Source organism: Orcinus orca, chromosome 2 (assembly GCF_937001465.1).
Source record: "Orcinus orca chromosome 2, mOrcOrc1.1, whole genome shotgun sequence".
In the NCBI taxonomy this organism is placed as follows: Eukaryota; Metazoa; Chordata; class Mammalia; order Artiodactyla; family Delphinidae; genus Orcinus; species Orcinus orca.
The window spans coordinates 4496339-4512305 of record NC_064560.1 but is presented as its reverse complement, the minus strand read 5'-3'; the positions used below and the strand labels follow the sequence as shown (position 1 = coordinate 4512305).

The window sequence follows — 15967 nt, the reverse complement described above, 5'->3', positions numbered from 1 at the left end:
AACCTCCACACTGTTTTCCAAAAGGACTGTACCAATTTACATTCACACTAGCAGGGTTCCCTTTTCTCTTCATCCTCTGCATCATTTGTTATCTCTTATCTTTTTAATAATAGCTAGCCTAAACAAGTGTGAGGTGATATCTCATTGTGGTTTTGATTTGCATTTCCCTGATGATTAGTGATGTTGAGCACCTTTTCCTGTACTTCTTAGCCATTTGTAAGTCTTCTTTGGAAAAAAAAATCTGTTTAGGTCCTTTGCTCATTTTTTGAATTGGGTTATTTTTTTGCTATTGAGTTGTATAAATTCCTTGTATATTTTAGATATTAAACCTCTATTAAGACATGTGGTTTGCAGAAAATTTCTCCCATTCAGGAGGTTGCATTTTCATTTTGCTGATGGTTTCCTTTGCTATGCAGAACCTTTTTAGGTTGATGTAGTCCCATTTGTTTATTTTTGCTTTTTTTCCCTTTGCTGTTAGTGTCAAATACAAAAAGATTAATGTCGAGGAGTTTATTGCCTGTGTTTTCTTTTAGGATTTTTATGATTTCAGGTTTTACATTCAAGTCTTTAATCATTTTGAGTTGATTTTTCTGTATAGTGTTAGAGAGTGGACCAGTTGTATTCTATTGAATGTGGGTGTCTAGTTTTCTCAACATCATTTGCATGAAATAATTTTTTTTAATCCCTTCATTTTAAGCCTATGTATGTCCTAAAGTTGGAATGAGTTTCTTGTAGCATATAGTTGTCTTGTGTTTTTTTGGGTTTTTTTTTAATCTATTAAGCCACTCTGTGTTTTTTGATTGGAGAATTTAGTCCATTTATATTTATAGTAATTATTGGTAGGTATGCACTTAATATTGCCATTTTGTTAATTGTTTTCTGTCTGTCCTGACCTTCTTTTGTTCCTTTCTTCCTCTCTGCTCACTTCCTTTGTGATTTGATTATTTCTCAGTAGTATTACTTAGATTCTTTTCCTTTTATTTTGTGTATCTACTATAGGTTTTATTGTGTGGTTGTTGTGAAGATTACATGAAACATCTTAGAGTTATAACAGTGTATTTAAAGCTGATAACAACTTAACTTTGAATGTATGCAAACAGTCTGTATTTTTACATTCCCCCGACCTTTTATATTTTTGATGTCACAATTTACATCTTTTTATATTGTGTATACATTAACAAATTATTGTATTTATAGTTATTATTTTTTTTAAGATGTTGGGGGTAGAAGTTTATTAATTAATTAATTAATTTTTGCTGTGTTGGGTCTTTGTTTCTGTGCGAGGGCTTTCTCTAGTTGTGGCGAGCGGGGGCCATTCTTCATCGCGGTGCGTGGGCCTCTCACTATTGCGGCCTCTCTTGTTGCGGAGCACAGGCTCCAGACACGCAGGCTCAGTAGTTGTGGCTCACGGGCCTAGTTGCTCCACGGCATTTGGGATCCTCTCAGACCAGGGCTCGAACCTGTGTCCCCTGCATTAACAGGCAGATTCTCAACCACTGCGCCACCAGGGAAGCCCTATAGTTATTTTTAATACTTTTGTCTTTTAACCTTTATACAACAGTTATAGGTGATTTACTTACCACCATTATAGTATCAGAATATTCTGGATTTTCCTATACATTTACCTTTACCGTTGAGTTTTATATTTTCAAGCATTTTCATATTACTAATTAGTGTCCTTTCATTTTAGCTTGAAGAATTCCCCTTGACATTTCTTATAAGTCTGGTCTATTGGTGATGAACTCTTTCAGCTTTTGTTTGTCTTGAAAACTCTTTATCTCTCATTTAATTCTGAATGACAGCTTTGCTAGGTAGAGTATTCTTGGCTGGAAGCTTTTATCTCTAAGCACTTTAAATATATCTTCTCACTCCCTTCCAGCCTGCAAAGTTTCTCCTGAAAAATTTGTTTTGTCTTGCAAGGGTTCCCTTTTATGTAACAAGTTGCTTTTCTTTTGCTGTTTTTAAGAATCTCTCTTTGTCTTTAATTTTTGACAATTTAATATAATGTGTCTCAGTGTTTGTCTCTTTATGTTCATTATATTTGGTTCTCCTTATGTATGCTTCCTGGATCTAGATGTCTGTTTCTTTCCCCAAGGTTAGGGAAATTATCAGCCATTAGTTCTTTGAATAAGCTTTCTGCCCCCATCTCTCTCTTCTCCTTGAGTTCCTGTAATGTGTAGATTGATCCTCCTGCTGTTGTCTCATAAGTCCTTTAAGCTAGCTTGACTCTTTTTGATTCTTTTTTTCTTTTTGCTTCAGGATATATTTGACTGCCCTTTCTTTGAGTTTACTGTTTCTTTCTTCCAGTTTTCTAGTCTGCTGTTGAACACCTCTACTGAACTTTTCATTTAAGTTATTGTGTTCTTCAGCTTTGTGATTTCTCTTTGGTACTTTTTAATATTTTCTCTCTCTTTATTGAAATTCTTACTTTGCTCATGCATTACTTTCCTGACCTCACTGAGTATCTTTATAGCTGTTATTCTGAACTCTCTATTGGGTAAATTACTTGTCTCTGTTTTATTAATATCAGTTTGGAGATGTATCTTCTTCTTTTGCTTGGAAGATATTTTGCTTTTGCTTTATTTTCCTTCACTCTCTGTGTTGGTTTCTGCACATTAGATAAAAGAGGCACCTCTCCCAGTCTTGAGTGGTCTTGTGTGGGAGATGAACCTCATCAGTCAATCCAGCCCAAGTTCCTGTTTGTCACTCAAAACTTTGTGGTTATACCAGCTGTTGTCTTTGTTTTTAGTGGCTCCCAGTGGTTGAGGGTGTGCCAATGCCTGATGATATCCCAAAGGAGAGGATCACAGTTAGCACATAAAAGCAGACTGATTAGAAACTGGACCCTCGGGCACCTGGGAAAGTATATAAGCCAGGTGTGTGTCTAAGCTCCTTCCAGAGACCTGTTGGTGACCTGATTTTATCATTGCAGCAAGTCGGAGAAAGAAGGGCCCACCAGCTCCCCCAGGAGGATCACAGCTAGCCCCTTGCTGCATGCAAATTAGCAGCTGGACCCCCCAGGCAGCAGGCTGTAAAGTACGCAGTCAGCCCCCTTCTAGGGAAAGATGGAGGGACGGGCATTTTTATCTGTTCCCTCTTAGCTGAGCCCTGGGAGAATAGCCATGGCAAGTGCTTGGTGCCCATTAACAACTGCTGCTTTATTTTCTGTGGTCTTACGGGTCTCGTGGCTGCAAACCCCATTAGCTTCCAGAGTTAGGCATTTGGGGGGCCTATTCCTTCAAATAGAGGAACAGGAGCCTAAAAATGTGGGGTGCTAGATGTATGGTTGAAACCCTTCTCTATTCAGGGAGAAGCTGGCCATTAGGGGCTCCCTCCTGATTATACGGCACTGCGCCATGGGTGGGGTTTATGAAGAGAGTGTGTCTCAGCCTTTCCTACTCATTTAGATGTTTGTGTTTTCTCAGTTGCCCTATGTGTAGGAGTCACTGAGTTTCTGGATTTTACTGATAGAATTGCTCTATGTGTAGGTGTTCACTGGTGTGTATGTGGGAGAAGGGAATTTCAGGAGACTTATATGTTGCCACAGGGAGTTTAAAAACTCCCTATGAGTTTTTCCTTTAAATTCTGAGTCAGGAGAAGTCTACTTTGTCAGTTTTTGCTTCATGTATTTCGAGGCCTTATTGTTCGGTGCATATATGTCTATATTTGTCCTATCTTCTTGATGAATTAAAACTTTAATCATTATAAAACATCCTTATTTGTCTCTAGTAACAATTTTTGTCTAAAAGTCTTTTGTCTAGTATCAGTATAGCCACTCGAGCTCTTCTTTATTTACTATTTGCATGGAATATCTTTTTCCATGCTTTTACTTTTAACATGTTTATGTTTTTGAATCTCAAATGTGTGTTTTGTAGATAAAATATAGTTGTATTATTTTAAAATTTATTTTTATTTTTTATTCATTTTTGCCAATCTCTGTATTTTGATTGGAGTACTTAATCCATTTACATTTAATGTAATTACTGATAAGGTAGGATTTATATCTGCCCTTTAATTTATTTTATATTTGTCTTATGTATTTTGGTTCCTCTATTTATTCGTTTCTACCCTCTTTAACATTAAATAGATAATCTCTAGTGTACCATCTTAATTTCCTTGTTATATTTTTTACTATGTGTTGTTTAGTTATTTTCTTAGTGGTTGCCCTGGGGATGATAAATAACATCTTAATATGCAACAATCTAGTTCAAATCAATATAAATTTAATTTCAATAGAGTACAAAATTTTGCTCTTATATAGCCCCTTTCCCTCTACAGTCCTTTGCGTTATTATTATCATATAAATACATCTTTATACATTGTATGCCCATCAGCACAGATTTATAATTATTGTTTTATGCAGTTGTCCTTAAATCATATAAGATTAAACAAAAGTATAAACAAAAAATAAATTCGTACTGTCTTTTGTTTTTACCTATGTAGTTTCCTTTACTGGTGGTCTTTATTTCTTCATGTGGATTTAAGTTGTTGTCAACTATCTTTTTATTTTGGCCTGAAGGATTTTCTTTAGTATTTCTTGTAGAGTAGATCTGCTAGTGACAAATTCTCTCCATTTTTGTTTATCTAAGAATGTCTTTAAAGAAGATGTGGCACATATATACAATGGAATATTACTCAGCCATAAAAAGGAATGAAATTGAGTTATTTGTAGTGAGTTGGATGGACCTAGAATCTGTCCTACAGAGTGAAGTAAGTCAGAAAGAGAAAAACAAATACTGTATGCTAACACATATATATGGAATTTTAAAAAGCAGTGCTGATGAACCTAGTGGCAGGGCAGGAATAAAGATGCAGATGTAGAGAACGGACTTGAGGGAATGGGGGGGGAGGGGAAGCAGGAATGAAATGAGAGAGTAGCATGGACATATATACACTACCAAATATAAAATGGAAGGCTAGTGGGAAGCTGCTGCATAGCACAGGATGATCAGCTCGGTGCTTTGTGACGACCTAGAGGAATGGGATAGGGAGGGTGGGAGGGAGGCTCAAGAGAGAGGAGATATGGGGATATATGTATACATATGGCTGATTCACTTTGTTGTACAGCAGAAACGAACATAACATTGTAAAGCATTTATACCCCGATAAAGATGTTAAAAATAAAAAAGAATGTCAACTTTTCCTTTATTTTTGAAGGACAGTTTTGCTGGACAGAAAATTGTTGGTCCACAGTCATTTTCTGTCAGCCTTTTGAATATGTCATCCTACTGCCTTCTGGTCTCTGGGGTTTCTGATGAGAAAGCAGTGTTACTTATATTGAGAATCTCTTGGACATGATGAATCACTTCTCTCTCATTACTTTTGAGATTCTCTGTCTTTGGATAGTTTGATTATGATGTGGGGCTTCTTGAGATTATCTTACTTGGATGTTGTTGAGCTTCCCGCATGTTTACATTAATGTTTTTCATCAACATTGGGAAGCTATTGGCCATTATTTCTTCAAGTATTCTTTCTGCCTCTTTATCTCATTCCTCTCCTAGGACTCCCATTATGTGTATCTTGATTTGACTGGTGATGTTCCAAATATCTTTGAGACTCTGTAAATTTTTCATCTTTTTTTCCCTCATTATTCAGACTGGATAATCTCAAGTTTGTTGATTATTTCTTTTGCTTAGTCAAACTCACTGTTAGGCCTCTCCAGTGAAGTTTTCCTTTCAATTATTATACTTTTTAACTCCAGAATTTTATTTCTTAAAAAACAATTTCTACCTTTTTATTAATAGTCTCTATTTGGTGAGCAATTGTCTCATACTTTCTTTTAGTTCTTTAGACATTTTTTCCTCTAGTTCTTTAAACATCTTTACAATAGCTGATTTAAAAAGTCTTTGTCCAGTAAGTCAGAGGTGTGGCTGTTTCAGGAACAGTTTGTATTGACTGCTGCTTTTGCTGGTATGGGTCCTATTTCTGTGTTTCTTTACATTTCTTATAATTTTTTGTTGAAAAATGAATATTTAACTCTGGAAATAAGTTTATTTCCACTCCACAAGGTTTGTTTTCATTGCTGTTTGTTGTTATTTGCTTGTTTAGTAACTTTCCCTCATGAATTCTGTAAAGTTTTGTATTCTTTTTCAAGTGCGGTTACTGAAGTCTCTTGCCTACTTAGTTTAGTGGTCAGCTAATGATTGGGAACGTATTTCCTTAGTGCCTAGAACCAGAAAGTTCCCCAGGTTTTACTGAAGGGCTCGGTCTGAGACATGCCTTCAACACTCATATAGGCAGTTAAAAACTCTGCCTTAGCCTTCACTTCCTGTTTGTGCAGACCCTCAGGGTCAGCCAGAGGTGAGAGCGTAGGGACTTTTCAGATCTTCCATGGGCATGCACATAGTCCTGGGTGTGTACACACCCCAATGTGTGTCTGTGGCCTTCTAGGCTCCCAGGAATAGGTCAATGCTTCTTAAAGCTCCCTATGGACATTTTACTCCATAGTTTTTCCTTTTAGTTTTTTGGTTACCTTGTTGTTAACCTAAAATTGTTTCCCACACTGCTTCAGGCAGCTGTGATATTAGGTACTTGCCACTGTTAGTTTTTGACAAATATCCTCAAGGAAAAGGCTGTTTACATTGGATGAGCTCTGAGTCAGGTCAAATCAAGGCAAGTGAGGTTTTCCAGGGAAATGTCAGAGAGATCAAATAATGGAAATTCTTTGAGAATGTGACTTATAAAGAACCCCAATCCCATTCTGACTTTCCCAGTGTCTTCCTGGCTTCTGGTTTTCACTGTGATTTTGAGGCCGTTGGTTTTTAATGCAGTCACAGAGCTAGGGATAAAGCTATGGGATTAGGACAAGTTAAAACACCATGTAGCTTACTTTTCTTACTGAGAGTCAAGCATTTTCTTGCATAAATGCTTCCTGGATTGTTACAAGCTGCTGGTTAACTTTCAGGGTTCTGAAAAAGTTGATTTTGAAAAATTTGTTAGTGTTCTTAATTGCTTTTGTAGAGGAGAGGAATTTCAGGGGTACTTACTCTGCCAGTCCTTATGATGTCACTTGAAACCTGCTTTCTCTTAATTAAAAAAATGTTTTTCTTTCATGTTGCTGAGTATTTTTTTTTTTAAATCTTGCAGTGAATGTGTAGAAACTTCGTTTTCAACTTTAGATAACTATATTTTCCGGTTAATGAATGATTCACATTCATCAAAATATGTCACAAATATATTGAAATGGCTATTGTCTGTGAAATATGTTTAATAATGGATTATGAAATTATGCAATGAAAACAAATATATTGAAATGGCTATTGTCTGTGAAATATGTTTAATAATGGATTATGAAATTATGCAATGAAAACAGTCATCAAGAGAATAATCCAGGACCCAGTAACATGGGATGCAAGCATATGGTTAAGTATAGGTCCTCAAGGTCCAGATGCCTGGATCATGCCATGACTTTGCCCTCCTCTATCATTAGGATCTTGGTAAATTACTTACCCTCTGGACTTTAGGTTCCTTATCTGTAAAATGGAGTAACAGTAGTACTAATTTAATAAGATTGTTGTAAAATTTTAGTGACATCGTGCTTATAAAGCCCAAAGCAAAATGGCATAAACTGCTTAAATTATATTTTAAGTTGTTATTATTTAAAATTCTGTAATTTAACTATAAAATACAGTGCTGGCTCTGAATCAATCTTTGACTGGGTTGTCAATGCCATAGTCATCTAAGCAGTCTTTCTGTTTCCTCTCTCCTTTTTGTGCAGCTGGATTAATACTCCCAGAGTGCATTGCATCATTCTGCTGCCTGAAAAAAACTGTTTTTTAATCACCACATTACCCTAAATACCAGTCTCCTACCATCTGCAGTGAGACCTAACCCAAGTCTTTTTTCACCCATTGACCAGATTCATCCAGCCAAACTGAACTATCTATTAACACTATTCATTTACCCCAATAATTGCCTTATCTATCTATCTACCTACCTACCTACCTATCTATTTCAAATCCTGTTACTAAAAACCAAATATGGAGAACTCCATGCATCTGTGAGCTATCTCTGTTCATGAAGAAGCTCTATGCTTCCCTTTCTCTTCATCTTTTCTCTTATTCTTCCTCTTCCTGGAATTATTTTCTATCCTTTCTACTTGAAATATTATGCTCCCTAGTATCTTAAATTCTGTCTCCTCCATGCTCCCTTTTAGTTTCTTCCCCTAAAACAAATATTCTCCTAATACATTTCTTTGTACTCTCAACTCATTACTACCCACTGAACCATAACCTTCTTAAACATTCTGTGTCTTACTCATCATTGTATATCCTGCAGTGAGTCGTTAAGTGCTTGTACACAAATGATGCTTAAAAAAATAATATTTTCAGAATGGAAACAAATTCTTAGAAGCCAAATGGCCACTCTTTGCAATTCTTCTCCTTAAGTGGAGATAGTGGGATGATTTTTATTGCTCTTAATATCAATACTATCATGATAAAAATATTTTCAACTACTTAAATATACTGCCATCATATTTACCCTTTTGTACTCTGCAGGTTCCTCTCTGGTTACCATTGAAAGTGCTGCTGAATCGAGTTTCCTGTCATACCGAGTTGAGCCGCTTCAAAGCAAAGCCAACTTTTGGATAGGATTGTATAGAAACGTTGAAGGTAATCTTTGCACCATGATTACTGAATCACAAACATTTCAAAATGTTGTAGGTAAAACAAGTTTTCAGTCCTAGAAAGTCTTGCCTTAAGTAATGATTCATTTGTGAAGAGTTTGAAAATTCAAACTCATATTTTCGTTTGAGGTAAGAAGTGAAAATTGAAATGACTCACATATTAGACTATCTTGAAAGTTGCTAATTAAAGAATATCTACTGTAGCTAAGTTAAAGAAGTTTTAAAAAATATTTTCTATCTCTTGCCAGGAAAAAAACAATTAGGGGAGGATAAGTTTACATATTTATACTAATTAGGAATAAATTTTCAACTAAAACTACATGAGAAACACATTCTCAGTTTCCCTGTAACAACTAGTTACTATTATCTTGCCTGTGAAAAGTTTGGTTGTAAAACAGCTGTTGATTGCAGTATAAAATAACATGCTTAGAAATTTTACATGAATAAGTTGAATTTATTTCAAGGCAAGTTATTTTTAACTTCTATTTTTATTGGCTTTCTCTGATAATCAGGAATGTGGCTATGGATAAACAACAACCCACTCTCCTTTGTCAACTGGAAGACAGGAGATCCCTCCGGAGAAAGAAATGATTGTGTTGCTTTATATGCATCTTCTGGATTTTGGAGTAATATTCACTGTTCTTCCTATAAAGGATACATTTGTAAAAGACCAAAATGTAAGTTAGAATTTGTCCTATGGTATGTGTGTTTCCAGGCTCCCATCTCTTTCACATATTGATATCAGGTGTGTAATTATCAATATAATGCGATTACAGGTTCCTTGAAACCTCTCCCTGGTTTTTTGGGGTTTTTTTTTTTGTGGTACGCGGACCTCTCACTGTTGTGGCCTCTCCCGTTGCGGAGCACAGGCTCCGGACACGCAGGCTCAGCGGCCATGGCTCACAGGCCCAGCTGCTCTGCGGCATGTGGGATCTTCCCGGACCGGGGCACGAACCTGTGTCCCCTGCATTGGCAAGTGGACTGTCAACCACTGCACCACCAGGGAAGTCCATCTCCCTCTTTATAAGTGAGAAATCCAATCTGCCGTGGTGATCAGTTGCTGTCTGCAGTTTTGAGTGAGCACAAAACACTCTCTTTCTGCTTAACTGACATAATGATTTTGGTATATCAATACATTTATAATGGGATATCCATGCATATGGATTTGCGAAGTTGTGAGCAGTTTGGAGAGCCAGGCCTATGGCGTGCGAGAAGAAGGGGTGAAATACTTACCCTGGCCAAACCAAAGTGGACGGTGAGGAGGAATGAGAATTTATTAAGGAATAAATCATGTAACACCAATTAAGTTTCCTTCGGAGATTGAATGACAGACCATGTCAGCACAGGGGCTGGGGGAATTAATAATATTATATGCCCATGCTGTGATACTCTCTGGACTTCCATAATGTTTTATGCTATTCTACTTCATGTAGTATCTTTCCCAAGAGACAAAATTATAAATTAGATAAGAGATTTAAATAAATGAGTTGGATAAATTAACACGCCATCCCCAGTAGATTTTTATTTTATTTTAGAATTGCGTAGTTCTTCATTCTTTGAAAGCTCTGTTCTAAGATACCACACCCTTTGGTGCAATGTTGGAATCTTATTTTATTTTTCATTCAAATGCCTTGTAGTACCTTATGCTTCAGTGAGCCATTTTCAAAACTGCTAGCCTAGGATACATTATTTATGGGTAGATTGGGTATATTTTGAGGGTGAGTATCAGTGGCTCAAATGCAACCGGGGAGATCATATCTTCAGATCTTCCAATGTATTCAAACTCATCATGCAGCTATAGGATGCTGTTATAGGATGGATAGATAGATCAATCTGTATAAATATGCAGATTTTATCTATCAATCAATCATCCATCCATCTATCTATCTACCTATCTATCATCTATTTATTGTCTGTCTATATCATATATCACCATCAATCCAACATGGATGGTTTGATGTATTTGTAAACCAAATAATGCTCACTATCTACATGCAACTATTATGGGTTTTTAATAAGTATTTAATTATTTTCTTATTTTACAAACAGTATTTAATTATTTTCTTATTTTACAAACAGTTGTTGATGCTGAACCTACTCATACATTAATTACAACAAAAGGTAAGACCATTTTGAAATTTTAATTTCCATATCAGTAATATATCAATCAAATTTGTTTGTTTTAAAAACCACAGTAATCCCTTCCTATCCGCCCTGCACTCTCAGTCGCATTTCTTGAGCTATACTAGCCTTTGTCATTATGACATCGACCTTCCTTAAGTGATGCCCTAGGAGAGCAGGCCTTGGCGTCAGGTGGGTGTTTTTATCGTAGATCTTACTGAGGACATTGATCGCTCTGTTACCAAGGGTTGCCCTATGGGAACCCACCGAGGAAATTTCTCTTAGAAATCCCTGTGATTTTTTTCTTTTCTTTTTTTTTTTAAGCAATGTTTTAAGTTTTGATTTTATGGACAGCTTGAATAAGGAACTGATCCTCTTTCACTCATGTTGTTTGCTGCCAAAAAAACTCAAAGTGAGATTTATAGCTTGCCTGAAGCCCCCTTATTAACTTCGTAAGTGCTGTCTGTGAACTAATACTCATGTGTTCAGATTTCCATCACTCACTTTCTTTTTTCCCCGAATTATTTTGAAACAGGTGTAAATATTTTAAAATGATAAAATGTTGCCCCATGGCCGTAACTTTTGCAGTTTGAGGCGCAACTGTAAAACTCGCACAACTTTCTTGCTGTTTCACAATTTCGTAGATGGAAGATTCATTCCCACTGTAGATCTCAGCAACCTCAGCAAACTTTTTTTCTTTCCTTATTAAGTTGAGAACTTTTACCTTTTCACTTAAAGGAAGCACTTTATGGCTTCTCTTAGGCATATTGGAGTTGCCAGCATCACTACTCTTGGGCTTTGGGGCCATTATTAAATAAAATAAGGGTCACGTGAACACACACACACAAAATAAATAAAATAAAATATTATACCAGTTCAGGGCTACGTAGATACATGAAATATTCTTGCAACTGCATAATCATCTTAACATGTAAAATAATCTTCTGTATCACATGGACTTCTGTTTTCATGTCCTGCATTCTGTTTGGCAAATGTCACTGGAAAGAAAATTTGTGAATTTTAGTTTTCCTAAGAAGAAAGTTGTATTGTTTCCATAGCATTCTACTCTCTGCCTCCCCTTAACTCGTTTCCTAACATGTTTATTTATTTACAGCTGACCCAAGGAAGATGGGCCCTTCCAAACCATCTTCCAACGTGGCAGGAGTGGTAGTCATAGTGGTCCTCCTGATTATAACGGGTGCTGGCTTCGCTGCGTATTTCTTTTATAAGAAAAGACGTGTGCCTTTCCCTCGAGAGGACACTTTTGAGAACACTCTCTATTTTAATAGTGGATCGAGTCCAGGAACTAGTGATACAAAAGATCTCATGGGCAACATTGAACAGAATGAACACGCAGTCATCTAGAATCACGGTGTGATTTAGGTATATTTGAATTTCATAAGATTATAACTAAAATGGTAAAGTCTTTCATTCAATGTGATTATTTCCTTTCAAATTAGTGCTGTATTACACTGGTCTGTCCTTTTCCTTTGCCTCATGGAAAAAATAACTGTTTATTTTCTAGCCTGGCAAGATATTTTCACAAAAAAGGGATAGCAACATTGACTACTATGTTTAAAAAGATCTTAGGTGAATATACAGCACTGGTGTGTAGCTAGTGTCAACTGCATACAGATTACAAGAAGCCCAGAAACAACCAGCTAAGCTTCTTGAAATCGTTTAAGGAGCTCCCAAAGAACTGTTACCCATTGAATAGTTATTCAGTAATTAGAGGAGCATTTTAAAAGCCAAGTACAAATAACCTCGGGTGACACAAAAATTTAGTCACTTTTTTTCTTACACCCATCTTGATTTTTACCCCAATGATTTAGAATTATATTTTTACATGTGCGGAAAGAATAAGGCAGCTGAGAATCTTGTTTGCCCCAAGCAGGATTTTCCAGGCTGAATATTGCAAATGTGTTCTTTGTCCTGTTTTATGTATATCAAGAATGCAAAGATGTGAAATAAAAATATAAATTTGCATAACTGGATGTATTTAGATAATGTGAAATAGACATCAAAAACAAGGTCTAGGGCTTCCCTGGTGGCGCAGTGGTTGAGAGTCCGCCTGCCGATGCAGGGGACACGGGTTCGTGCCCCGGTCCGGGAAGATCCCACATGCCGCGGAGCGACGGGGCACGTGAGCCATGGCCGCTGAGCCTGCGTGTCCGGAGCCTGTGCTCTGCAACGGGAGAGGCCACGACAGTGAGAGGCCCGTGTACCGCAAAAAAAAAAAAACAAGGTCTATTTTTAATGGATTTGTATTTTGGTGATCTTGGTAAGTGTAAATTTTCTTTTAACTGAGATTTATTTATCCATTTACTTTACACTTCACTGTACTCTGAAAATAAATGATATTATTAGTAGAGGAATTCTTTAAACTCTTCATCTATTTGGAAAAAAAAAAGATTGTTAAAACACTGTGCATAAAATGAATTTTTTACTGTAATGACTTGGCCAGTTTCCCTGGATCTTTCCCCTGTAACACTGACTTATTTCAGAATTCAACAATCAAAGGCGCTGTTATTGGGAATTAGGTCTTTAATATCATTTTCTCACTTTAACAATTCCTTTTTGCTTAAAAAGTTTTGCCTTAGATAAAGCTTTATGTACATTGTGAAATACATTGGAGGTGTCACATCTTGCATGGGTACCACGCTCCCAGCTCATTCTTGCCTTTTCCAAGGGGTTGCTCACGGGCAGAAATTCCTTACCTGAGGTCCCTAAACAGGACTCCTTAGATGGCATTAAGGGGTCTATGAAGGCCCCCCCAAATTGTATGCAAAATGTCTCTATTTGTGTTTATGCCTTTTTTTTTTTCTGGGAAGAAAATAGCTAGATTTTCAAGAGAGTCTGTAATTCAAAAAGGACTAAGAAGTAGTGTACTGTGTAGGAGGTAAGGTGAGGTTTGCAATACCCCACCTTAGATAGGTGACAGGTAGAAAGAAACAGGATGAGAGAGGTGGGCAATTGTGGGAAAACTTGCTGAGAACAAACAACCCTCATGCTTCAGACAATAGAAAACCAATTGCTTTTATTTTCCTAGTAAGAACACAACATATTCCATTAGAGGAAGTTCCAGTGGAAACAATGGCTATGGTGTCAAAGGAGCATGTGGTTAATTATACTGAAAAAAATCTTCATATATACATATTTTTTTCTTTTAAGATACAAGAGAAAGATGTGAAAGAGGAGTGTATGAGTGGGCACAATTTACAAATTCTTTACACAAGTCATTTTCATCGTAACTCAGAGCTGCGTTTTTGCAGAAAATATTTTGGACTTCAAACAACATATATCTCAGACTTAAATGTCTTATCCTTTCAAGAAACTGTATTCGGCAGGGTGCTGAGTTTTATGCTTCACACCCTCACATTATCCACTCAAACATACAATCAAATAGATAAGTCACCTGTATCTATATATGTACCCAAATTAAGTAGTAACATATTAATAAGCAATTTTTGGAGGGGGGGAAGTTTTATAAAGCAGAGAAGAGCAGTTTTTGTTTTGTTTGCTTTTTTGCATTTCTTTTTGGTTTTGGTTGTTGTAGTTGATTTGTTTTTGTTTCTGTTTAAATAAATTTATTTATTTTATTTATTTATTTTTGGCTGCGTTGGGTCTTCATTGCTGCACTCAGGCTTTCTCCAGTTGCAGCGAGCGGGGGCTACTCTTTCATTATGGTGCGCGGGCTTCTCCTTGCAGTGGCTTCTCTTGTTGTGGAGCACGGGCTCTAGGTGTGCAGGCTTCAGTAGTTGTGGCACATGGGCTCAGTAGTTGTGGCTCACGAGCTTAGTTGCTTCACAGCATGTGGGGTCTTCCTGGACCAGGGCTCGAACGTGTGTCCCCTGCATTGGCAGGCGGATTCTTCACCACTGCGCCACCAGGGAAGCCCCTGTTTTTGTTTTTTAACTGGAAATTCTTTCTGGGGATTAAATGTTTAAGTGCTCTCCTCAGTGGCTTTGCACTTGTTTTCATCAGAATTCCGCAGCCAGAAGATTCTTAAGGATATTTTTTTCCCAGGTGAACTCAAAACAATGTGAATAGTCTGTAACTTGAACTCTAAAATTAAAGATGATATCTCGAGAGACTGGTAATATCTTGCTTCATCCGTTTTCAGTGTTCACTCAGCCATCTGTTTGTACATTTACCCATTAGTTCAGGAAGTATTCCATGAGCACCTAATACATATGCCAGGCATTGAGCTAGGTCCTGGAGATTCAAATATGGGTGAGAAGCATTGCTTGTCCACAAGAACTGCACAGTCTAGCGGACATCCAGACACAAAAGATCATTTTGGAGGAAATTTTTATTGATGTATACTTGATGTACACTATTATATAAATTATAGGTGTTCAATATAGTGATTCACAATTTTTAAAAATTGTGCTCCATTTATAGTTATAAAATGTTGGCTATATTCCCAATGTTGTACAGTATATCCCTGTAGCTTATTTTATACCTAACTGTTTGTACCTCTTAATCCCCTACCCTTATATTGCCCCCCAGCCTGTGACCACTAGTTTGTTCTCGATATCTGTGAGTCTGCTTCTTTTTTGTTATGTTCACTAGTTTGTTGTATATTTTAGATTCCACTGGTAAGTAATACCATACAGTGTTTTTCTTTCTCTGTCTGACTTATTACTTAGAATAATGCCCTCCAAGTCCATCTGTGTTGTTGCAGATGGCAAAATTTCATTCTTTTTTATGGCTGAATAATATTCCATTGTGTATCTATACCATATCTTCTTTATGAATTCATCTGTTGACAGGCACTTAGGTTGCTTCTTTATTTGACAATTGTAAATAATGGTGGTTTGAACATTGGGATGCAGGTATCTTTTAGAATTAGTGTTTTCTCTCTTTTTTGGGATATATACCCAGGAGTGGAATTGCTGGGTCTTGTGGTAGTTCTATTTCAGTTTTTTGAGAAACCTCCATACTGTTTTCCACACTGGCTGCACCAGTTTACATTCCCAACAACAGTGTGTAAGGATTCCCTTTTCTCCACATCCTCTCCAGCGTTTGCAATTTGTGTTCTTTTTGATGGTGGCCATTCTGACAGGTGTGAGGTGATAGCTCATTGTGGTTTTGATTTGCATCTCCCTGATGATTAGCAACACTGAACATCTTTTCATACGCCTGTTGGCCATCTGTATTTCCTCTTTGGAAAAATGTCTATTCAGACCTTTTGCCCATTTTTTTAAATCAGGTTGT

The 15967-nt window shown here is 36.8% G+C and overlaps 1 protein-coding gene across 2 annotated transcripts in view; it reads left to right on the top strand.

Annotated features, from left to right (window-relative positions):
- MRC1 (mannose receptor C-type 1) overlaps window positions 1-14354 on the top strand; it is a 98447-nt gene extending 84093 nt beyond the window's left edge. For both annotated transcript variants that reach the window (XM_049706532.1, XM_012536298.3), the window contains exons 27-30: window positions 8499-8612; window positions 9139-9303; window positions 10706-10747; window positions 11862-14354. In XM_049706532.1, the coding sequence (XP_049562489.1) occupies window positions 8499-8612; window positions 9139-9303; window positions 10706-10747; window positions 11862-12112 (572 nt within the window). In that variant the 3' untranslated portion in view covers window positions 12113-14354. The remainder of the gene's footprint in view (window positions 1-8498; window positions 8613-9138; window positions 9304-10705; window positions 10748-11861) is intronic.
- Window positions 14355-15967: the final 1613 nt, after the last annotated feature.